This window comes from Ranitomeya imitator, chromosome 4, assembly GCF_032444005.1.
Source record: "Ranitomeya imitator isolate aRanImi1 chromosome 4, aRanImi1.pri, whole genome shotgun sequence".
Classification (NCBI taxonomy): domain Eukaryota; kingdom Metazoa; phylum Chordata; class Amphibia; order Anura; family Dendrobatidae; genus Ranitomeya; species Ranitomeya imitator.
This window is the reverse complement of record NC_091285.1, coordinates 708370676-708396537: the sequence shown is the minus strand read 5'-3', so window position 1 is coordinate 708396537 and position 25862 is coordinate 708370676. Positions and strand designations below refer to the sequence as shown.

The 25862-nt window shown below is 46.7% G+C and overlaps 1 protein-coding gene across 1 annotated transcript in view; it reads right to left on the bottom strand.

Annotated features, from left to right (window-relative positions):
- LOC138674851 (olfactory receptor 1500-like) overlaps positions 1-23120 on the bottom strand; it is a 53082-nt gene extending 29962 nt beyond the window's left edge. Inside the window, exons 1-4 of the mRNA XM_069762669.1 lie at positions 23091-23120; positions 21424-21768; positions 12372-12662; positions 7788-7791 (exon numbers count right to left, since the gene is read on the bottom strand). Of these exons, the coding sequence (XP_069618770.1) occupies positions 7788-7791; positions 12372-12662; positions 21424-21768; positions 23091-23120 (670 nt within the window). The remainder of the gene's footprint in view (positions 1-7787; positions 7792-12371; positions 12663-21423; positions 21769-23090) is intronic.
- Positions 23121-25862: the final 2742 nt, after the last annotated feature.

The following is a 25862-nucleotide window of genomic DNA, read 5'->3' as shown; positions in this document are numbered from 1 at the left end:
ATTATGCTCCTTGCAAACACCGAAGTAAACACTAAAAATGTGTCCCTTTATACCGTTAAACCGTTCCGGAGGTGCGAATTTCCTTCGTAATGGGACACAGCACAGCTGTCATTCCTATCCCCTTGATGCCGTGCGCTGCCTCCTCAGCGTTGTTTTAAGCTGTCACGGAGCCTGCGCTGTTCTGTTAGACCTTGGCCATGCCAAATTAGCGCTGCCTGTCTTCTGACATAATTTGGTGTCAGGCTGTCAGTGCCTGTGCGTCCACGCTGCTCCAGATCCCACCTCGCAGTCTCGTCTAACGTAATCCCACTGCGGGCCTTGGAACCATGGGCATGCACAGTGCATAACCTCGACTCTCACTCCCCTCCTTCCCTCTTCTTCAGACTGTGCGGTGTCACGGCCGTGGCATGCTAGGGATCAGCTGACGGCGCACAGTCTAAAGAAGGCGGAGGGAAATGAGCGAGAGCCCGAGGGGAAGATATGCACTGCGCATGCCCATGGATCCCAGGCCCGCAGTGTGACTCAATCAGAAGACACTGCGAGGCGGGATCTCGGGCAGCGCAGCCGCACAGGTGCAGCCAGCCTGACACCAAATTATGTCAGAAGACAGGCAGCGCAAATAGGGCATGCCCAAGGGATAACAGAACAGCGCAGGCTCCGTGACAGCTTAAAACAACGCTGAGGAGGCAGCGCATGGCACCAAGGGGGTAGGAATGATGGCTGTGCTGCGTCACATTACGAAGGAAAGTCCCAGCTCCGGGACGGTATAACGGTATCAGTGAACACATTTTATAAGTGTTAAGTTCTGCGTGTGCAAAGAGCTAAAAAAAAAGAGCTACCTTTTCCTTGTGCAGCATTACTGCTGCACAAGATGGCTCTTTCAGTAACAAACGACGGGGGGGGGGACAGGTTCCCTTACATTTAGGTTGTTGTGCCAGCGTGGCGGTCGCAGGACACATTGCCGGCTACACAGCTGGGGATCAGCTGACGTTACTGAAACCCAATAACACTGGGTCGTATGTTTTTACTGTGCAGCCTGCACTTCTGAGCCGCAACTGGCGGTGTTGGAGCCCAGGAATAGCAGTTCAGGTGGTAGAAAGATGAACACAGCAGGAGACCTGGATGACACCCAATTACTTAATCAGGCAGAGGAGTGGCAAATTCCTGCGAGATCCAGGCCTGGTTCATTTTCAGGAAAGTAAGCCGGTCAACGTTATCGGAGGATAGTTGCATGCGACGGTCTGTTAGTACACCACCTGCGGCACTAAAGACACGTTCCGATAAGACACTAGCCGCAGGGCAAGCCAGCACCTCCAATGCATACTGGCTTAGCTCTGGCCATGTATCCAGCTTAGAGACCCAAAACTTGAACGGGGAAGAGCCGTCTGGGAGTACAGTAAGAGGGCAAGCCATGTAGTCTGTCACCATCTGACGGAACCGTTGCCTCCTGCTGAATGGAGCCGCCGGTGATGGTGTAGACATTTGGGGTGGGCACACAAAAGTGTGCCAGAGTTGTGCCATACTGGGCTTGCCTTGGGCAGAGGCACTGCTTCTGCTCCCTCTTTGGGCAGAGCCTCCCCCACTGCCTCGACGCACTGAGCTGCTTTGTAAAGCACTAGCAGCACTCCTCTCAGTTGGACAGGAGAAGATGATGGAATTCACCAGTGTGTCGTGGTACTCCCGCAATTTACGCTCCCGGGTCAACGCAGGGATGAGGTTTTGGACGTTGTCCCGGTAGCGAGGATCGAGGAGGGTGAACACCCAATAATCAGGCATGTTGAGAATGTGGTCGATGCGGCGGTCGTTTCTCAGGCACTGCAGCATGAAATCCACCATGTGCTGCAGAGTGCCAACTGGCCCAGAAACGCTGTCCCCTGCTTGAGACATGATCTCTGCCCGCTCGTCATCACCCCACCCTCGCTGTACACACTGACCACTGGACAATTGTGTCGCTCCCTCCTCTGGACGGAGCTCTTCCTCCTCCATTGACTCCTCCTCATCCTCCTCACAAATTGGCCCCTGCGTACCCCTTTGTGAGAAACCACGTGGCGCTGACTCTCCAGAAGCTGATGGAAAAGGTGACTCCTCATCCTCCACCTCTTCCACCACATCATCCCTTAACCCTTGCAAAGTTTGCTGAAGCAGGCAGATAAGGGGGACAGTCATGCTGACTAGTGCATCATCTGCACTTGCCATCCGCGTGGAATAATCAAAAGGACGCAAAACCTGGCAGACGTCCTTCATAGTGGCCCACTCTGTGGTTGTGAAGTCTGATCGGCGCTGACTGCGACTTCTTTGCGCCTGATGCAGCTGGTACTCCATAACTGCTTGCTGCTGCTCACACAACCGCTCCAACATATGTAACGTGGAATTCCACCGGGTAGGTAGGTCACATATGATGCGGTGTTCCGGAAGGCGGAATCGGCGCTGCAGAGCAGCAATGCGGGATCTGGCCAAGCTGGAACGCCGCAAGTGAGCACACTCTAGGCGGACCTTGTGCAGCAGGGCATCAAGATCCGGATAGTCCCTCAGAAAACTCTGCACAACCAAATTGAGCACATGTGCCAGACATGGGATGTGAGTGAGGTTGCCAAGGGCCAAAGCTGCCACCAGATTTCGGCCATTGTCACACACTACCATGCCTGGCTGGAGATTCGCTGGCAGTAACCACACATCGCTCTCCTGCTTGATGGCATTCCAGAGCTCCTGCGCTGTGTGGCTTCGATGCCCCAATGAAACTAGTTTCAAGACGGCCTGCTGACGTTTGGCCACGGCTGTGCTCATGTCGGTCATAGGTAAACGTTCACGGGTCCATGTGGAGGTGGACTGTGACGGATCCTGCAGAGAGGAATCAGAGGAACTGGTGTAAGAGGAGGAGTCGATGCGTACAGACTGGATTCCTGCAATCCTTGGAGTGGGCAGGACACGTCCTGCGCCACTCGCACGATCTGTACCTGGCTCAACAACATTAACCCAATGGGCAGTGAGGGAAACATATCGCCCCTGTCCATGCTGACTGGTCCACGCATCGGTGGTGAGGTGGACCTTGCTACTGACGGCGTTCAGTAGCGCATGTTTTATGTTTGCCTCAACATGCCTGTGCAGGGCAGGGACAGCCTGCCTGCTGAAGCAAAAGCGGCTGGGCACCTTGTACTGTGGGACTGCCAATGCCATCAAGTCACGGAAGCTGTCAGTCTCCACCAGCCTGAACGAGAGCATTTCCAGGGACAACAGTTTGGCAATGCCTGCATTCAGAGCCTGTGCTCGGGGGTGGTTGGCCGAGAATGCCCGCCTTTTCTCCCATGCCTGGACTACCGATGGCTGTAGAGTAGACTGGGAGTGTGAGGATGACTGGGAAGGTGGTGCTGTGGGTGGAATTACACTAGGTCTCTGGACAACAGTGGAGGAAGAGGCAACACGAGATGAAGAGGTGGTAGCTGCCGCTGTTGGTTGGCCTACGTCTTCACTGTGTTTCTGTAACTCCACCGCATGCCTGTTCCGCACATGTTTCCACATATTTGTGGTATTGAGGTTGCTGACACTTTTACCTCTTTTTACTTTCTGATGACACAGCTTGCATTTGACAAAACAAATGTCATCTGCAACTGTGTCAAAAAAGGACCAGGCACTGCAAGTCTTGGGAGCGCCCTTTTTGGCTTTGGAAAGAGACAGGCTCCTAACGGGTGCCAAAGTGGAGGCTACAGGCTCCGCAGTCTTCCCCCTCCCTCTCCCTCTTTGGCCCATAAGGGGAAGCTCTTCCTCAGAGCTGCTCCCACCACCTTCCTGTTCCTCACGCCACGATGGGTCAAGGACCTCATCATCTCCACTACCCTCTGCCACCAACTGCTCCTCCTGGGTAGTCTCGGCAGCACAGTACGCATCAGAAAGCGGCACCTGAGTTTCATCATCAGATGCGTACTGCGCTGTGGTCACTGGAGGCACTGGCCCACCTGCCTCTTCAGAGTCAGAGAGATAAAGCTTTTGGGCATCACTGCACACTGCCTCTTCTTCCATTTCTCCAATGCTGCTTGGCTGGCCCCCTGTTTCCAAGCCAAGAGATTCAGAGAACAGAAGTAGAGACGGCTCCTGTCCTGGGCTCTCTGACTGCCTGGCCAATTTGGCAGGTGGTGAAGAGACAGATGGCTGCTCTCCAGTGCTCTGTGCCTGAGAGGATGTGGCACTAACTGAAGTCGATGCCGAGGCGTTAGCTGCCATCCACCCGACAACGGCTTCAATTTGGTCTTCACGTAGCAGCGGTGCACGGCGCTCTCCGACAAAGCTGCGCATGAAGGACTGTTCCCTGCTGAAACTGAGTGACGACGAGTCACCGGCGCCCGCAGCAGGCACAGAATCACCACGTCCTCTCCCTGCTCCTCTCCCTGCTCCGCGCCCACGCCCACGTGCCTTACTCCCTGCCCTCTTCATCTTGGTTGACAGATAAAGATAAGCAGAAAAGTACTAAGGCCTTAGTGTGCTTATTCCTGAAATACTCCTCCTAACAGGTGTAAGAAACACTAATGTTGTAAATTGTGGACTAAACTTTATTATTTTTCAAATGTGGCCTACACAAGTGTTAAGTTGTGTTTGGTGAACTTAACTTTTTTTTTGGTGCAGATCGGGCTACAGAGCTAGTTTAAATCACACGGAGACCGTGCAGACAGCCGTAAACGGCGCTGCAAGGCCAAAAAACCCTCCTCTCGGTTATCCTATATAGTGTTTTTCCACTATTTAGCTGGATACGAGTGGAAAAACACTAATAGGAATTTTTTTTTTCAAATTTTAAACTGGCTGCACTATTTGAAAAAAAGGAAATTGTTTTTCAAGGTATGAGGCAGTAACGCACCCTGAGCTGAATCCAACCGGCTATGGCTTCACACAGACTACAGGGCGAGCTGCGCTCACACAGAGACCGTGCAGACAGCCGTAAACGGCGCTGCAAGGCCAAAAAACCCTCCTCTAGGTTATCCTATATAGTGTTTTTCCACTATTTAGCTGGATACGAGTGGAAAGACACTAATAGGAATTTTTTTTTTTCAAATTTTAAACAGGCTGCACTATTTGAAAAAAAGTAAAATTTTTCTCAAGGTATGAGCCAGTAACGAACCCTGAGCTGAATCCAACCGGCTATGGCTGCACACAGACTACAGGGCGAGCTGGGCTCACACGGAGACCGTGCAGACAGCCGTAAACGGCGCTGCAAGGCCCAAAAACCCCCCTCTAGGTTATCCTATGTAGTGTTTTTCCACAATAGAGCTGGAGACTGGTGGAAAAACACTAATAGGAAATTTGAGAAAAAATGTGCAGCAGGCTGCACTAAGAGCAAAAAAGGACAACTGTGTGAGGCAGTATGAACCCCCCCTGAGCTGAATAAAACCGGGTATATGGCTGCACACAGACTACAGAGTGAGCTGCACACACACACACACACACAGAGACCTTGCAGAACGCTGTTAAAACAGCGCTGCAAGGCAAGAGCAAGGTGAACAGTGAAGAACACACAGCGTTTTGCTAAATTAGCCTTTGGAAAGGAAAATAAAGCAATTAGCTAGCTCGACTGGCCCTCAGTTAGAACACAGCGTCCTGTCCCTAACTGAAATCACAGCAGAGTGAGCGCAAAATGGCGGCAGCATTTTTTATAGTGCAGAGTGACATCATTTCAGCAGCCAATCCAAGCCTTGCCAGTACTTACATGCCCACCATGCTAAACAGGATGTGCCCACACTTCCAATCATTCCTCATTGGCTGCTGCATTCAGTTTGAATTCTGGGAACTTCCGATTCCGGTATCCGAAACGCGGGAAGTATCGGAATTCGGTATCGGAATTCCGATACCGCAAATATCAGCCGATACCCGATACTTGCGGTATCGGAATGCTCAACACTACCCATCACGAACGCTATACCACCGACCGACACGGTGACACAGACGAAGTTGCACACGAGCTACAAGAAGAGGTAATAGATGACCCAGTTCTTGACCCCGATTGGCAGCCATTGGGGGAACAGGGTGCAGGCGGCAGCAGTTCTGAAGCGGAGGAGGAGGGGCCGCAGCAGGCATCAACATCGAAACAGGTTCCATCTCCCGGGCCCGTATCTTGCCCAAAATGCGTGGCAAAGTCAAAACCTGTTGGAGGACAGCGTGGCCATCCGGTTAAAGCTCAGTCTGCAATGACTGAAAAGGTATCCGATGCTAGAAAGAGTGCAGTCTGGCATTTTTTTAAACAACATCCAATTGATCAGCGCAAAGTCATCTGTCAAAAATGTTCAACTACCTTAAGCAGAGGGCAGAATCTGAAAAGTCTCAATACAAGTTGCATGCATAGACATTTAACCACCATGCATTTGCAAGCTTGGACTAACTACCAAACGTCCCTTAAGGTTGTAGCACCCTCGGCCAATGAAGCTAGTCTTCAACGCAACATCCCTTCCGGCAGTGTAGGGCCACCATTTTCTGCACCACCTGCAGTATCTGTGCAGGTTTCTTTGCCAGGCCAAAGCAGTCAGGGTCAGGGAATCACCAGTTTCGTAGTAGGAAACACTCCATCTAGGGCACCGGCGGCAACAGTACCATCTCCCACCGTCTCTCAGTCTGCCATGTCCACCGGCACCCCCGCTAGTTCCACGATCTCCAGCTCTCCAGTCCAGCTCACCCTACATGAGACTATGGTTAGAAAAAGGAAGTACTTAGCCTCGCATCCGCGTACACAGGGTTTGAACGCCCACATAGCTAGACTAATCTCGTTAGAGATGATGCCCTACCGGTTAGCTGAAAGCGAAGCTTTCAAAGCCCTGATGGACTACGCTGTACCACGCTACGAGCTACCCAGTCGACACTTTTTTTTCCAGAAAAGCCATCCCAGCCCTCCACCAGCATGTTAAAGAGCGCATCGTCCATGCACTCAGGCAATCTGTGAGCACAAAGGTGCACCTGACAACAGATGCATGGACCAGTAGGCATGGCCAGGGACTTTACGTGTCCATCACGGCACACTGGGTAAATGTGGTGGATGCAGGGTGAACAGGGGACAGCAAGTTTGGGACAGTTCTGCCTAGCCCATGGTCTAGGAAACAGTTGGCTGTAGCCGTTCGCACCCCCTCCTCCTCCTCCTCGTCCTCCTGCAGAAGCGAGACCTCGTCCACAGACCGCAGTCGCACAACCACTCCATCCGCAGCTGCCACTGTTGCACACCAGGTCTCCCATTATGGGGCAGCTACTGGCAAACGTCAGCAGGCTGTATTGGCTATGAAGTGTTTGGGCGACAACAGACACACCGCTGAAGTTCTGTCCGAGTTCTTGCAGAAAGAAACGCAGTCGTGGCTGGGCACTGTAGATCTTGAGGCAGGCAAGGTAGTGAGTGATAACGGAAGGAATTTCATGGCTGCCATCTCCCTTTCCCAACTGAAACACATTCCTTGCCTGGCTCACACCTTAAACCTGGTGGTGCAGTGCTTCCTGAAAAGTTATCCGGGGTTATCCGACCTGCTCCTCAAAGTGCGTGGACTTTGCTCACATATCCGCCGTTCGCCCGTACACTCCAGCCGTATGCAGACCTATCAGCGTTCTTTGAACCTTCCCCAGCATCGCCTAATCATAGACGTTGCAACAAGGTGGAACTCAACACTGCACATGCTTCAGAGACTGTGTGAACAGAGGCGGGCTGTTATGTTTTTGTGGGAGGATACACATACACGGGCAGGCAGTAGGATGGCAGACATGGATTTGTCAGGTGTGCAGTGGTCGAAGATTCAAGACATGTGTCAAGTCCTTCAGTGTTTTGAGGAATGCACACGGCTGGTTAGTGCAGACAACACCATAATAAGCATGAGCATCCCCCTAATGCGTCTGCTGATGCAAAGTTTGACGCACATAAAGGATCAGGCGTCTGCAGCTGAGGAAGAGGAAAGCCTTGATGACAGTCAGCCATTGTCTGGCCAGAGCAGTGTACAGGACGAGGTAGCGGGCGAAGAGGAGGAGGAGGATGAGGAGGATGATGGGGATGATTATATTTTTAATGAGGAAGCTTTTCCGGGGCCAGTGGAAATTGTTGGCGCGGCAAGGCCGGGTTCTGGTTTTTGGAGGGACACAAGTGACGTGGATTTGCCTGAAACTGCCCCTCAACCAAGCACAACCACAGATTTGAGAACTGGAACTTTGGGCCACATGGCAGATTATGCCTTACGTATCCTCAAAAGGGACACACGCATAACAAAAATGATGAACGATGACGATTACTGGTTGGCCTGCCTCCTTGATCCTCGCTATAAAGACAAATTGCAAAAAATATAATGCCACATGAGAACTTGGAACTAATATTAGCAACCAAACAATCAACTCTTATTGACCGTTTGCTTCAGGCATTCCCTGCACACAGCGCCCGTGATCGTTCTAACACAAGCTGCAGGGGCCAGCAGACCAGAGGTGTTAGAGGGGCAGAAATCAGAAGTGGCGTTGGCCAGAGGGGTTTTCTGACCAGGTTGTGGAGTGATTTTGCTATGACCGCAGTCAGGACAGGTACTGCAGCATCAATTCAAAGTGACAGGAGACAACATTTGCCCAGTATGGTTACTAACTATTTTTCATCCCTTATCGACGTTCTCCCTCAACCGTCATTCCCATTTGATTACTGGGCATCAAAATTAGACACCTGGCCAGAATTGGCAGAATATGCATTGCAGGAGCTTGCTTGCCCGGCAGCTAGTGTCCTATCAGAAAGAGTATTCAGTGCTGCAGGTTCAATACTAACAGAAAAAGGACTCGTCTGGCTACCCAAAATGTAGATGATCTAACCTTCATTAAAATGAACCACAACTGGATTTCGAAATCTTTTGCCCCACCTTGCCTGGCTGACACCCAGCTTTCCTATGTAAAGGTCTTGCCTGTGGACTATTCTGAATGACTTTTCCAATCTCGTAATTTGCAGCACCTGATTGTCCAGCATCCGACATGTTAACACCTCCCTAAATGGCCAAAGTCCCCACACGGGGCCGTGGTATCGCCACTTGGCGCCAGCACCCGTGAGAGTACTGTTTGTCTGAAGAGGTGGGTGTGCCCGCTTTTGGTCGACGGCACTGCCACTAGGTCCCTCATAGTACAATAAAGTGTCTGGCGGTGGTGGTGCGCACCCAACGTCAGACACACCGTTGTAATATGAGGGGCCCTGGGCCTGTACCGCCGGCCACAAAACAGTCCCCCCCCAGGTCAAACAGTGCTCTACCACTTGCAAAATTTTCTCTCACAGCTCCACCAATGTTTAGTCTATGCGCTGACATCCTTCAATGCCTGGCACTGTCAATACCATTGTATTGACATTTTTCTTATGTTAGGCCTTCGAAGCCTGTCTGCGGTCACTCCTTCCACTAGGCCTCCACTGACCTGTCTACTGCTGCCCGTGTTCCCCTGGAACCAATTTTAAATTGCCTACAGCCAGCCCAATTTATTATGTTAGGCCTTCGAAGCCTGTCTGCGGTCCGTCCTTCCACTAGGCCTCCACTGACCTGTCTACTGCCGCCCGTGTTCCCCTGGAACCAATTTTAAATTGCCTACAGCCCAATTTTTGTTATGTTAGGCCATCGAAGCCTATCTGCGGTCCCTCCATCCACTAGGCCTCCACTGACCTGTCTACTGCTGCCCGTGTTCCCCTGGAACCAATTTTAAATTGCCTACAGCCAGCCCAATTTATTATGTTAGGGCTTCGAAGCCTGTCTGCGGTCCCTCCTTCCACTAGGCCTCCACTGACCTGTCTACTGCTGCCCGTGTTCCCCTGGAACCAATTTTAAATTGCCTACAGCCAGCCCAATTTATTATGTTAGGGCTTCGAAGCCTGTCTGCGGTCCCTCCTTCCACTAGGCCTCCACTGACCTGTCTACTGCTGCCCGTGTTCCCCTGGAACCAATTTTAAATTGCCTACAGCCAGCCCAATTTATTATGTTAGGGCTTCGAAGCCTGTCTGCGGTCCCTCCTTCCACTAGGCCTCCACTGACCTGTCTACTGCTGCCCGTGTTCCCCTGGAACCAATTTTAAATTGCCTACAGCCAGCCCAATTTATTATGTTAGGACTTCGAAGCCTGTCTGCGGTCCCTCCTTCCACTAGGCCTCCACTGACCTGTCTACTGCTGCCCGTGTTCCCCTGGAACCAACATCAGAAAATATAAAAATAAGTATTTTGCTTATAAAAAAGAAAATACTGGAGAGATATCAAATGCAGACATTTTAACATTAAAAACAAACACATACAACAAAAATCTGGTACAGTACTAAAAATGGCCACCAGCTACAATAACTTTCTCCTGCAAGTAGTTAACTGAAAGTTTTTTTCAATTTAAAACACAGATATGGCATCCACCGAGTGTTGTCCTGTCGCGTCTTCTTTATATTATTGCCAAGAAGATGCAAAACAATGAAAATAATAAAATCATTATTTACCAAAAAAAATAGAGTAAGTCAAAACCACATTGCAAATAAACATTCATTACAAATAAAGAAGCAGGGCGCGTCCGAGGGTGAGTATATACCTAATAAGAATATAATCACCCTCGGACGCGCCCTGCTTCTTTCCGACAGCCTTCCTTCCTAAGAATCAGCCCAAATGGGTATCGGGTGGACAGAGATGGTGTGTTACACTCCAAGGTGTTCCCCAGGTTTCCTTGCCATTGCTTCGGTCTTCCGACTCTCGTTTAGTAGTTGTAGAAAACTACACTGCATTAGGCCTACAAAATGGGTATAGGGTGGAGAGAGATGGTGTGTTCCACTCCAAGGTGTTCTCCAGGTTGCCTTTCCAGAGCTTCGATCTTAATGCTCTCGTTTAGTAGTTGTTGGAAACTACACTGCATTAGGCCTCCAAATTGGCTATGGGGTGGAGAGAGATGGTGTGTTATACTCCAAGGTGTTCTCCAGGTTTCCTCGCCATTGCTTCGATCTTCAGACTCTCGTTTAGTAGTTGTAGAAAACTACACTGCATTAGGCCTACAAAATGGGTATCGGGTGGAGAGAGATGGTGTGTTACACTCCAAGGTGTTCCCCAGGTTTCCTTGCCATTGCTTCGGTCTTCCGACTCTCGTTTAGTAGTTGTAGAAAACTACACTGCATTAGGCCTACAAAATGGGTATGGGGTGGAGAGAGATGGTGTGTTCCACTCCAAGGTGTTCTCCAGGTTGCCTTTCCTGAGCTTCTATCTTCAGGCTCTCGTTAAATTGTGGTTAAATAGAACAACTGCATTTGGCGTACTAGTTGGTTTGGGGCCTACTAACAGTGTCTGCCGCTCCTTGCTGTTCTCCTGGTTTCCTGTCCTGAAATTCCGTTTTCAGGCGCTCGTTAAGTAGTTGTTAATGTTAGACTGCATTTGGCCTACTAGTTGGGTTGGGGCCTACTATCGGTGTCTGCCACTCCTTGCTGTTCTCCTCCACTGAACAAAGCTGTGCCGCCTGTTTACTACGGTTGCCAATTTTGAACTGCATTTCGACTACTTACTGATTTGGGCCTACTCTCTGTGTCAGCCTCTCATTCCAGTTGTCCTCCACTGCAATGCCCCCTGGTTATTCCTGTGTTACCAATTTTGAACTGCATTTAGCCAACTTTATTCTTTGGGCCTATATCTGTGTTTCCTCCTCATCCTGCCCATTGCCCAGCCAGTGATAGATGAGTCTGCTGGTACATTGACCCATAACGCAACATTCCCCGTGCACGCTACACAACAACATTGTGACCCTGCTGAAAGTCAGGTTGCTCTTCCCGCATACCATACCACCTTACACGGGGACAAAGAGGAAGGTGCAGATGAAAGTGCAGGTTCCTTCATCAGGTGGGGGGAGGAATACTAGTTGGCGACGTCACTGGCACAGGGTCTCTCATAGTACGCAAAAGTGTTGCTGCCGGTGGGAGGCGCCCCCGCTGTGCAAACACACCGCTGTACTTTGAGGGGCCCTGTGCCAGTGCCAATGCCAACGAGTGGGCCCCCCCTGCTTGCTCAGGTTCACAGCACTTGCAAAGTTGAAATACTTACCTCTCCCTGCTCCACTGCCGTGACGTGGTCCAGATTTCCTGGGCCCACTAATTACTTGAACCAGCCCTACCCACCACAACTTTAGCCAAATGACCCCCAATTTCAAATGCCTTCCAATTATTATAAGGTAAATTACGCTTGACAAGCTTCATTAAGAAGAATGGATGGTTTTGACATTAAAATGGGCACTCTAGGTGTTTTCCTGGCCCCCACTCACTGCCGACTATGCTGCCCCATTGACTTGCATTGGGTTTCGTGTTTCGGTCGATCCCGACTTTACGTCATAATCGGCCGATTTCACTCGACCCGACTTTTGAGATAGTCGGGTTTCGCGAAACCCGGCTCGACTCTAAAAAGGTCAAGGTCGCTCAACTCTAATTATGACAGGAATAAAGACAGATGGAGTGCCTAATAAAAAAATCTCCAAATGTATATTAAAGGTGTCAGAACAGGCGAGATCTATCAATGGCACAAAGTCACAAAATAAGTGGTCAATGATATTATCTCTACAAAAACTTAGATTTGCTATTGTTATGGTGTAAATAAAAATCAGAGAAATTCCGAACAAAAAACTAAAGATGGTCAATATCACACAACGTCCACTTGTCATGATAGATGTATAACGGAGGGGGTTACAGATGGCCACATATCGGTCATAAGTAGTGTTGAGCATTCCGATACCGCAAGTATCGGGTATCGGCCGATACTTGCGGTATCGCAATTCCGATACCGAGATCCGATACTTTTGTGGTATCGGGTATCGGTATCGGATACATAGAGATGTGTAAAATAAAGAATTAAAATAAAAAATATTGATATATTTACCTCTCCGGCGGCCCCTGGTGAGTCCGCGGGTAACCGGCAGGCTTCGTTGTTCAAAATCAGCGCTTTTAGGACCTGAGAATCACGTCACGGCTTCTGATTGGTCGCGGGCCGCCCATGTGACCGCCACGCGACCAATCACAAGCCGCGACATCACCGCAAGCTTTTAGCGCGCTCATTTTTGAAAAATGAGCGCGTTAATGACTTTCAAAGACGTAGCGGCTTGTGATTGGTCGTGGCCACGCGACCAATCACAAGCCGCGACGTCACCGCAAGCTATTAACGCGCTCATTTTTTTTTTTTTTGAAATTCTTTATTTAAGTTTTCAATTAACAGTAATAAAACAGATAACATTTGCTCTCATGTCAAGAAATACGGGTATTTGTCATATTATAATATGTCTAAGGATATTCATGGCAGATGGTTTAAACGTATACATTCCCTAGAAAGTGAAGACAGTTGAGCTTACAGAACTTAGAACAAAATTTCAGGACTGCAAAGAACTAGCCCTAGAAACAGTACGAGTTATGATAAAAAATTTGTAAGGCCAGAGGGTGAGACGGAAGGACTAATTTACCGTGGATATAATTGAATTCAGATGAGGTGAAGGAGGAGTGGACGGCAAAGAAAATGGCTGGAACATGCAAAAAATAGAGTCAGGACGGTCATCGCGTCTTGCTAAAGAAAAGATAAGTAGGAAGGGCCAAACAGAACTCTTGGTAGGGGACTAGTAGATGAATTCCTCAAGGGGGATCCTCCGCCCCAAGTCCAAGAGTAGGGGACAAAAACACCTCCCACGGAAGCCAAGAATCCTTGAATTTCTCGTGAGAGCGTGCCTCCCAGCTAGATAATTCCTCCAAACGATATAAGTCTTGGACTTTGAGGATCCATTCTTCCAGCGTTGGGGGAGATGTTTTTCTCCAATGTATTGAGATTAAGTGTTTTGCGGCCGCTAATAAAATGGGTAGTAAGTCGTGTTTCTTTGGGTTAAAAGAGGAAGAAGGAAGAGAGAGCAACACCTCCTGGGGAGTTAGATCCCGATCCATCAGGCCCATATCTTGTAAAGATATATTTACATCTGCCCAAAATTGTTTCAATTCCGGACAGAGCCAGAAAATATGCGCTAAGGACCCCACACATCGAGAACATCTCCAACACTGCGGGGAATCCACCAATCCCAAATGAAACAGTCTTTCTGGGGTATGATACCACCTGGAAAGGATCTTAAATGCATTTTCCTGCAATAGGATGCATCTGGAGAACCCATGGGAATTGGCTAGTACCCGCTGAGTTTCATGAGGGAAAAGCGTCAGACCCAACTCCATCTCCCAGGAAGATAGATATAAGGGTTTAAATTGAGTTGAACTTTTAAGGAGGTTCACGTATAGTTTAGAAACCAGTTTAGTGATTGGAGTTTTCAACCTCACTAGCAAGTCAAGCCAGAGCCAATCCGTAGATTGGTTTATCTTAGTTCTAAACGCGGTCATTATACGGTGTATATGATATTTCTGGAGAAAATTAGTAGGTTGTTTTATGGCACTGATCGGCCAATTATCAATGCAAGGTATTCGGTTTGAAAGGAACTGAGAAATTGGGGCGTCTGGTAGGGATGTCCAGAGTCCATAAATGTCTTGATAGGTAGGGTCCACCAACCATGGGATGATCTTAATTGGAATATTGTCTAGAAAATGGCAATACGGAAGCTGGTTTGGTATAAGGGAACGTTTTATGGATAGGGTGTTAGATAGGATCTCATTAGATTTTATGCGTGTGCAATTAAAAGACGACCAAAGATAGAGATCAGCTTCATCCCCTAGTATAGCAAGTTCTAGATATGTATTGAGATTTTCTGGATTGGGTTTTACCAGGTTAAACCATCTAGCAATATGTATGGCTTTGTAATAGGTTTTGATGTCTGGAAGGCCAAGACCGCCGCTACCTCTAGGAAGAGAAAGAATTTTAAAAGGGAGTCTGGCTCTTTTGTATTTCCATATAAACTGGGAGAACAGTTGGTTGGCTGAGTGGAAGAATGAGTTGGGAAGGGATATGGGAACCATGTTCATGGTATAAAATATTTTAGGGAAAATATAAGATTTAATGACATTTATTCTGCCCATCCAAGATAAATAAGGTATGTTGTAGTTTTTTAAGTCCGTTTGAAGCCTTGTCAGGAGGGGAGTATAATTACATCTATATAGGGAGGAAGGATCAGCCGTTAGATAAACTCCAAGATATTTTAGTTTCTCTGATGGCCAGTTAAAGGGGGTGTTTTCTTTTAAATCCAGTATATCTGAGTTTTTTGCTGAGATATTTAATGCTTCAGATTTATTTGCATTTATTTTAAAGTTAGATATCTCACCAAAATCGGCAAACAGGGACATTAACTTCAGGAAAGATGTTTTGGGATTGGAGGTTAAGATTAAGAGGTCGTCGGCAAAAGCAGCTACTTTGACCTCAAGTTTACCCATCTTAAGGCCTATGATCTCACTATCCTGTCTAATCTTTTCCATCAGGGTTTCCATGACCATGATAAAGAGGGAGGGAGAGAGAGGACAGCCCTGTCTGGTACCGTTAGTTATATTAAATGGTTCGGAAAAAATACCGTTCACACCGACCCTAGCAGACGGATCTACGTAGAGGGACATTACAGCATCTATAAAGGCTTGTGGGAAGGCAAACTTTTGAAGCGTACAGACCATGTATCTCCAGCTAATTCTGTCAAATGCTTTTTCAGCATCAGTTGACAGGATAGTCAATGGAGTCTTAGTCTTCTTTGCATATGAAATAGCGTGGAGGATTTTAGTAGAATTATGTTTGCCTTCGCGACCCTTCACGAAACCCACCTGGTCAGGCCGAATAATTCTGCACAAGACACCATTCAACCTCGAAGCCAACACCTTAGCCCACAGTTTCAGGTCAGTGTTGAGCAATGAGATAGGGCGGTAATTGCTACACAGGCTGTCGTCTTTCCCCTCCTTAGGTATAATAGCAATGTAGGCCTCAAGTGCCTGGCGAGGTGGGAGCTTCCCTTCTAGAAAGGAATTAAACAGATCAACTAGGTGGGGAAGAAGAATATCAGAGAACTTTTTGTAATAGCCCACCGGGAAACCGTCGGGGCCAGGTGCCTTCCCATTCGGGATGGTTTTTAGGATGTCTTCTAATTCTTTAAGTGTAATTTTGGCCGTGAGTGCGTTACCTTCTTCAGGGGAGATTTTTGGAAGGGGGAGAGAGGCCAAAAAAGTTTGGATTTTAGTCATGGCTGTCGGGCAATTTTTCATATCATCAGAAAGGGGCAGGTTATAGAGGGATTCATAGTATTGCCGGAAGGTCTCAGCAATCTCTTTTGAGTCCACCACTCTCCTGCCCGTCGGCGCAACAATTTTTTTAATGAATTTTTTCTCTTTTTGCTTCTTTAGCAATTGTGTGGTGAGTTTCCCACTTTTATTGCCATGCAAATAAAAGCGGTGTCTGCAATACATAAACAATTTAGCTGACTTTACATTCAATAAGTCTTTGAGCTTGTTACGAAGAAAAACAAGATCCTGGTGCGACTCGGGCGATTTAGTACTTTTATGTGTACGCTCTGCAGTGGTTATTTGGTGGAGGAGAGATTGGATTTCTTTTTCTCTTTGTTTTTTAATGTACGAGCTAAGTGAGATGAGTTCACCCCTGAGGACGGCTTTATGTGTTTCCCATATAATGGGAGTGAGATGACCCGTATTTATATTTTCACTGAAGAAATGAGAAATGATGGCTCTAAGTTTGTCTGTATGTCTCGGGCTATCAATCAACGATTCATTAAGTCTCCAGGTCATAGCGGGCCTAGGTAACGTGGTGATGAGAATCTCAATGAAGACAGGGGCGTGATCTGATAAAGTGATTGTGCCAATTTTAGAAGATTTTATTAGATGTAAGGCTCGAGATTGTACTAGAAAGTAATCAATGCGATGATAAGAGTTGTGTGGTGACGAGAAGAATGTGTAATCTTTCGTTGTGGGGTAGAAGCTTCGCCAGGGGTCTATTAGTTGTAAAGAGTTTAGCTTATTTAGGAGTTTTTGTCTCGATTTTTGAGGAATGGAAGAGGAGCCACTAGAGGTGTCTAGGTTAGGTTGTAGAGTCAGGTTTAGGTCCCCTCCCACAATCAATAAACCTTCCTTAAAAAGCTGTAAAGTGTCCAATGATTTGAGAATCCATTGTGTCTGGTTTATATTTGGGGCGTATAAATTTGCTAAGGTTATTTTTGTGTTTGCTAATAGCCCTTTTATAAAAACAAATCTGCCTTCCGAATCAGTCAGACTGTCCTCTAGTGTGAATGGGAGACCTTTTTTAAGCACTATACTTACTCCTCTAGAGGCGGAGGAGGAACAGCTGTTGTACCAAGTTGGGAAAGGGGAGAAAGACATATTAGGGGTTCTTCCCATTTTAAAGTGAGTTTCTTGCAAGAAGGCTATTTGTGTAGATTGTTTTTTTAACAGTGTTAGGATCTGACTGCGTTTTGCAGGGGAATTTAAACCTTTCACATTAAAGGACGCTACCGTGACCGTACCCGTGTCAGTTCGATTAGTTGCCATCCACTCCTTCCTCAGAATCCTCCGTCACACCATAGAGCCTGAGAAAAAAATAAAACATGGTATTTAACCAACTATATACAAAATACAGCTCGCTTATCGCAGGGGGGGGGGTACAAGAACCCAGACATAAGCGAGAGAAGGTCCAAGTGGCGACCTCTACAACTTGTCTTAAAAGGCAAGAGAAAAGAGAAAAAATATTTGAACATAGCAGTGTAGCTATTATCAAAGTACCGAACAAACAATAGTATTAAGGGACAGAAACATAATACAATTAACAATATGGAGTTTTTCTCCAAGTCCAGAGAAATTACAAAAAATTCTATCGACTCCAGACAATGTGAACAGATGAGAAAAAACATTGGCAACAGGAGAAAAAGAATCATAAGGAGAACTTGGTTTGATGAAAGATAAAAAAGAAAAAAGACTCAGGAGTCAGGTCATAAATTTCGCCCCTTTCAAGGAGAAGAGAAAATCAAACCAGCATAACCGGTCTGCTTCATGTTGGGAGAACTTTAGGGGCGGTTTTCTTTGGTTTAGGAGAAGCGTGTTTCTTTTTAACTGACCATTCTTGTGGTTTTGTCAGTTTAGGGAAATTCCATCCTGTGTCAACTGGCATCCAGGAGGGGATGTCTATCGGCGAAATGTCAAGAGTCGACCAGGCTTCATCAAGGTCTGACGGGGATCGTATTGTGATCTGGCGGTTGCCCACCGTGATGGCCAGACCGAAGGGGTAGAGCCACCTATACATCAGGCCGCGTGACCTCAGTTCGGATAGGAGTGGTTTGAGAATTCTTCGTTTAGCCAGAGTGGATGGGGCGAGATCCTGGAAGAGTTGTAAATGAGCACCCTCATATAAGAGATTGTCTTTTTCCCTAGCGCCAGTTAGGACCGCTGTGGTATCAACGAAGCTCAGTAGGCCGCAGATGATGTCTCTTGGCGGTTCTCCCTGTTTAGGCCTGGGTTTGAGGGCGCGATGAACTCTCTCAATGACAATGGATTCCGCTCTCTCTTTCCCTAGGAGGTCAGAGAGAATTTCCCTGGTGACCTTCTCCAGTGATTCCCGAGCAAAGGATTCAGGAACGCCTCTCAGCCTGATGTTTTTCCTTCTGCTGCGGTTTTCCTGATCCTCCGCAGCTAGGAGGGCCGTGTTAAGTTGGTGCTGTTGTTGTAGGAGTTGGTCACGTAGGGACAAGATGGCATCAGTCGCTTCCATGTTGGCGGATTCTAGGGTTTCCACTCTCTGGCCCATATGCTGTAGATCTGCACGCAACCCAGAAATTTCTTCCAAAAGTGGCTGCATGCTTTGTGCAAGTAGTTTTTTCATGAAGGCTCTAGAGATTGGGGCTGAGTCCTCCAAAGTGGATTCACAGTCAGAGCCCTCCCCACTGGAATCTGAGTCTTCCAAGACATCTGAAGAGATAGCTCTCTTATATGATTTTTTTGAGGGAGTCTGCGGCATATCTGTCCCCTTTTTAAGATATTTATCTAAATTTCCATGCGCTTTACGAGTTTGAGTGTCAGCGAGCGGTTTAGCTGAAAGTTTATCACGCTCTTTGTTTGTTTTACCCATAGTAAAGCTTCTGATGGCGTGATATGCAATGGTCACCACTTGGACATTCGAGTGAAAAGTGTTAGTTCATTGTTGAGAAACGGTTCTCTATTGTTTGAGCATAATTTTGCGCTTTATGGTTGACCGGCTTCGGCCGGGGATAGAGTGCACAGATGAGAAAAAGCTAAATAGAATTGTAAAAGAAAAATGAAAAACTTAAATTGAAATAACAACCAGCAGTTCCTGTAAGTCACCAGAAGATGGCAGCGGTGGAGTGTCTTTTTGTTACTAGCTCTCTGTTGATATAAGTAAGATGTAGCAGAGCTGAAAAGGAGTTTGTTAATAAAAATGAAGCAAAAAATTTGGTTGGAGCAGTAGCTCATGTAATTCGCCAGAAGATATCAGTATAGCACTCCTTTATCCTGTTAGTTTTCTGCCTGTTGATATAGGTAGGGTGCAAGAAAGTTGTGATGGATATTATGCTTTAAAGATAAAAGCAAGTTGACTCTCAGACGATTTGAGGATATAATAGTTCAAAGTAATCTGCCCCACAATGGATGGGGAAGGAGGAACAGGAGGTACCCTCAGCGCAGATAACGGCAGCTTCACAATCCTTCCCAGCACTGCTCACCAAAGGGGGGTTAATATCACCCTCTATTGCCTTCTCCGGCGTACTGAGAAGCCCTGGGCATGCAGCAGGTTTACAGCTAATGCAGAGCACACTGTTCTGTAGTGTGTAACTGATGTCTCTGGGTATGGGGCAGCAGGGGGGAGCAGGAGATGGGCCCCTGAGGAGAGGGAGATAGTTTAGAGCAGGCCGTTATCCCCCTACCTTCATCAAATGCAGGGCTTCTTCACCATATCAGCCAATATGGCGCTGGCACGAAAAGTTCCCGCGCCTCCCAGGAGCGCAGACGTCTTCAATCACCGCCGGGACAGAGGGACCACCGACCGCCGGCCACACTTCGTTCTCCTCTCTCACGTCCCAGCGTCCAGGGGTCAGGGGTGAGAGCCGAGTCAGGGCGCAGCTACAGACCCCGCAGGTATCTGATCACAGGCCGGAGCAGCAGGAGGTAGGCAATTATGATCGCTGAGCCGGAGCAAGGGGGATGGGAGCAGCGCTCAGCAGCAGTGCTTCCGTGCAGCAGCTCTCTCCAGTGTAGGCTGGAAGTAACAGCCGTTCAGCCTCAGCGTCGCTTCGTCGGCTGATCTTCTCTGCCAGATTACAGCAGAGCCGTGGTGTACTCAGCAGGCTGGGGGGGGGGGCAATGGCGCCGCAGGGCACACTTCTCCTTCAGACCTCTTACCTTCTCCTCGCACCGTGACCCAATCCCCCCGTCCCCGCCAGGAATTTTAGTTATTTAAGCGTTCGGGCACTCCAGCTGTTGATGCAGGGGGAGGTGGAGAAACCCCCGCTGCAGCGAGTCGGCTATTTCACCGCACTTGATGGTCCACTCGGCCCGTCCAGCCAGCCTCAGGCTCACATGTAGGCCTCGGGGTCTAAGCCCGATATAAGATCAGTTTGAGGGCTCAAAAGGGTGTAAAAGTCTCCTGGACCAGAAAGGAGCTGATTAAATATCTCAAGTCCAGTGGATGGGTTGTTGATAAGTGCGGATTAAGTTAGATATAAATAGCCAGCAGAGGAGCTTAATGGAAGCACGTCCTGCTCCTTGAGCTGCTGGCCACGCCCCCAACGCGCTCATTTTTTAAAATGAGCGTGTTAATGGCTTTCAAAGACGTAGCGGCTTGTGATTGGTCGCGGCCACGCGACCAATCACAAGCCGCTACGTCTTTGAAAGTCATTAACGCGCTCATTTTTAAAAATGAGCGCGTTAATAGCTTGCGGTGACGTCGCAGCTTGTGACTGGTCGCGGCCACGCGACCAATCACAAGCCGCTACGTCTTTGAAAGCCATTAACGCGCTCATTTTTAAAAATGAGCGCGTTAATAGCTTGCGGTGACGTCGCGGCTTGTGATTGGTCGCGTGGCCGCGACCAATCACAAGCCGCAACGTCTTTGAAAGTCATTAACGCGCTCATTTTTCAAAAATGAGCGCGCTAATAGCTTGCGGTGACGTCGCGGCTTGTGATTGGTCGCGTGGCGGTCACATGGGCGGCCCGCGACCAATCAGAAGCCGGGACGTGATTCTCAGGTCCTAAAAGCGCTGATTTTGAACACAGAAGCCTCCCGGTTACCCGCGCTGAGTTCAGGGGCCGCCGGAGAGGTAAATATATCAATATTTTTTATTTTAATTCTTTATTTTACACATCCCTATGGATCCCAGGGCCTGAAGGAGAGTTTCCTCTCCTTCAGACCCTGGGAACCATGAGAATACCTTCCGATACTTGATGTCCCATTGACTTGTATTGGTATCGAAAATCGGTATCGGCGATATCCGATATTTTTCGGGTATCGGCCGATACTATCCAATACCGATACTTTCAAGTATCGGACGGTATCGCTCAACACTAGTCATAAGACATCACAGCAAGAAGAAAGCACTCAAATGTTTCTAAGATATCAAAAAAATAACATTGAGTGATACAGTCAACAAAAGTCATGATGCCCCCATTATTTAGCAGAATATGGAGCAGATTGGGGACAATGCCTGTTGGTAACAAGATGTCTCTGATGGACAGCTGTGAGATGAAGAAGTACATTGGAGTGTGGAGGTTCTTGCTGGTGGACACCAAGATGATGATCAGGAGATTTCCACATATTATCATAAAATAAACCATAAGGAACAAGCAGAAGAGGAAAAGTCTTTTACCATGACTAACTTGAAATCCTAAGAGTAAAAACTCTGTAGCGAACGTCTTGTTGTTCTCCTGTTTTTAGACCAAAGAAAGAAATGATGACAGGAGTTAAAAAACAAAAAGAAATCACTTTTGTTAATAATACTAGGACTTGTCTCAATATATGATTTAGGGAAAACATTAGTCTGCTACATTCAGTGTACTTTGTACTATACTGTTGGCTAACAACATTATCAAAAAGTGATGTAAAAGTGTAGAACTAATCAATGAAACCTAAAAAGGAATAAATAAGTGTAAAAAGGTTTTGGAATGGAAAAGATTTGATTTGGAATTTTCTGCTTCGGAATAAAGTTGACATAATTCTGAATGAGTTCGTTTTTGCATTGTGCAAATTTCGTTGGAGATCTGCAGGAAAATAACAGAAAGGTCTACAACAAATCTGAATCCGAACGTTCCTTAAATTATACTTCTCACTATACTCATCCGCTATGGAGGTAACTGTACATCATTATCCCCCGAGAAGGTGCCTATTCAGTAACGGTAATTTATCATCTGTACATAAAAGGTTTTTTTGTCAGATTTGTAGCTTCGTAATTGCAATTATTTTTCAGATTTGTTGAACACATTTCTCTTCTTCGTCTGTTCATCTGAATCAGGTTCACAGAAATCAATGTTCAGCCATAAGCGGCAATCCTTTTTATATGCCTGGGAAGATTTTCAGTTGAAAAATGTCCTGGACCTGTAGAAGCGCATCAGCGCGAAACGGCCGTCGTCCTCTCCTCACTCACCGCACACCCTCTCTTTAGCCTGCCGCCTCTCCATCAAATGTCCATTCACGTATGATGATGAATTAACGACACTAAGTACAGCATTTCTGGATGAGTGCCACGTCTACTTTTTTCAATATTGTTTGATTTACCTGGACATCGCTAAATGTTGAGCACCACCTGTTTGCTGTTGGGATAACAAGCGCTATGTGAGTCTCAATAAGAATCCTCCTGCATTGTGGAAGCTTATACAAATAGGTCACCGCCTAGTGCGGTTCATTCTTGGACTTTGTGCACACTTACATTTTGAAAAATGTTTCTACCCAATCTGTGACTATTACAAATAATTCCTTTCTTTCGATCATAAAGTGCAACACAGAATAAATAAGACGTTATCATGTAAAACAAGAGATAATAAATCTAAACTGACAAGTTATTGTTATATAAAGAAAACTGCCTATGTAGCCTAAATCTTCAAGATTACCAAACATATCACATATCCATCGACGTCATGGTCACAGATACATATTTTGTCTTCTATACAGAAATTTGTCTTCTTCTTGCATGTTGATTATCAGACACTTTTAATCTTTCTTTCCTTGATTTTATTACACATTTGTTACTCACATTCGATATTTCTTTGTTCTTGACATTCATCTTCGCATAATTTTCTTCTAGTTGCTCTAGGGAGATTGATAATAATGTGAGGTAGCAGCTTAATCATCTTCCATGCAAACCAGACACAGAAAAGTGAGGAATAATCTGAGGATATTTATGCATAAAATGAAGAGAAGGTGCCAGGTGGAATAACTCCCTGGAGATGACTTTGTGTATGTCTTATGAATCTCTAGTGTCCTGCTTAATGGGGGAATATAATAATACGTTTTAAGTCATCAGCAACTTCTTACGACACCTTAGTAGTTTTTTTAAAATAAATTTATAAAATATAAATCATATTAATTGACTTGGCACCAATCACATTAGTGCAAAGCCCCCAGTTCCCCGAAAGTAGTATGTAACACTCTCAGGTCTCCAACCCCTATCACATTGTACAACATAAAAACAGCCTTAGTACTCAAAATGATACCTCATAAAAGAAAGGGCTGTTAACTAAGTAGGACCAACATATTAAATAACAGAGTGTACTGAAATAATTTTCATTATTAAAATTAACAAAACAATCCAACAAACATCCTTCATTTGTCATTTGTGATCAGGCAAACCATTCTATGTCAAGAATGTTGACTCAAGCCGATGGTGTTGCTGCCAGAGGTAACATCATCCTGCTGTGATTGAGAGGAGCGCTGTGCTACAAATTCCAAAATGGCCTATCTACTACCTCTCTACCACTACATTTGCCAGAGACAAAAGAGTGAATTTTAACCCCTTAACCCCGAAGCTTTTTTTGGTTTTGCGTTTTCGTTTTTTGCTCCCCTCCTTCCCAGAGCCATAACTTTTTTATTTTTCCATCAATATGGCCATGTGAGGGCTTATTTTTTGCGGGACAAGTTGTACGTTTGAAGCACACCATTGGTTTTACCATATCGTGTACTAGAAAGCAGGAATAAAAATTCAAATTGTGGTGAAATTGCAAAAAAAAGTGCAACCCCATTTTTTGTTTGACTCTTTTGCTAGGTTCACTAAATGCTGAAACTGACCTGACATTATTATTCACCAGGTCATTATGAGTTCATAGCCACCAAACATGTCTAGGTTATTTTTTAAGTGCTGAAAAAAATTCCCAATTTAGCTAAAAAGAAATTGTGCAATTTTACGAGATCCGTAGCATCTTTATTTTTCGGCATCTTCGGTTGGTTGAGGGCTTTTTTTGTGCCAAGCTGATGTTTTCAATAATACCACTTCAGTGCAGATGTGTTCTTTTGATTGCCCGTTATTTCATTTTAATGCAATGTCGTGGTGACCATAAAAACGTAATTCTGGCGGTTTGAATTTTTTTCTCACTACACAGTTAAGCGATTAGGTTAATCCTTTTTTTATTGATGGCCTGGGGAATTCTGAATGCATCGATACCAAATATGTGTATGTTTCATTTTATTTTTACTGTTTTACTTTGAATGGGGCAAAAGGGAGGTGTTAGGGCTGGCGGAACGCAACAAAAATAAAATGAAAAGTATGAGGTGCTGCTAAGTAATGACGGTGGTTTAATGATGTGGTATAATGTGAACATACACAGGTTAACTTCACCCAGTATGTAGAAGGTGAACCTCTGTTGCTGCAAAGAGCTGCAATACCGCAGAGTGAATGCTAATCTTCTGGTCACAGGACTCTGCCCCAAGGACATGGGGTTAGATTCCCTCCAGACCCACTAGCGTTCGCGCCGCAACTGTGGTGCCAGGGAAAACTCCCACTAAAGATTTACCACACTATGTATGTACAGCGCCACTCTGGTGGACGCCACTAACCACAATAACAAGGGCCTAGAAAGAACACTAGTTGAGCACAGTGCACTTGTCAGTCACTGCTGAAAGATGCAGTATGCTCATGCCTAGAGCTGGATGGCACAGTCTGGTGCTAGATAGCTCACTCACCCAAGAACATGCAACAACGCTAGGGATGGGTATGATTAGGAGCTTTCACCAAATTCAATCACACATCCACACACACATCAGTACAATTATATACTAGCACATGACCGAGCGGCCATGCGAGCCTTTAATAGATGTAGCCTTCCGGAAACTTCCTAGTGGTCCAATCAGAGCCGCTACAGGACCTGAGCATGTGACCTCCGACCTCCAATGAGAAGTCATCCCACGGGCATGCCAAGTAGATGAAAAGCAGGACTTAGTCCCTGGAACGTCTGCTCGCCGCTGATCATAGCTGGTTACAAAGGCTAAACCTGGGGTGGCAACTGTAACTAGGCACACAGTATCAGCTTGAGCCAGATGCTGGGACCAACATCTCTGCTGAGCAGACTCCACTGTGGCTGGGGAAGAATGGGAGACTGCAGACAACATGGTTTGAGGTTCCCCCTGTGCAGCAGTGGGAACTTGATACCTAACAGTTTGTGATTTAAACTTATATATTTTTTTCAGATTTTTTAAAACTTTTTTTAACTTTTGCTATGCTTCAATAGCCTCCATGGTAGGCTACAAGCTGACATAGCCTGATCGGCTCTACTACATAGGAGCGATGCTCAGATCGCTCCTATGTAGTAGAATTACAGCATTGCCATGAGCACCGACCACAAGGTGGCGCTCACAGGAATTTGGCATCAACAACCATAGAGGTCTTCAGGAGACCTCTGGTTGTTATGCCAACACAACACTGACCCCCGATCATGTGACGGGTCAGTGGTATGCGCATTTTAGGCCCACTGGCCGGAAGCGCTTGTTAAATGTCGCTGTCAGCATTTGACAGCAGCATTTTACTAGTTAAAGG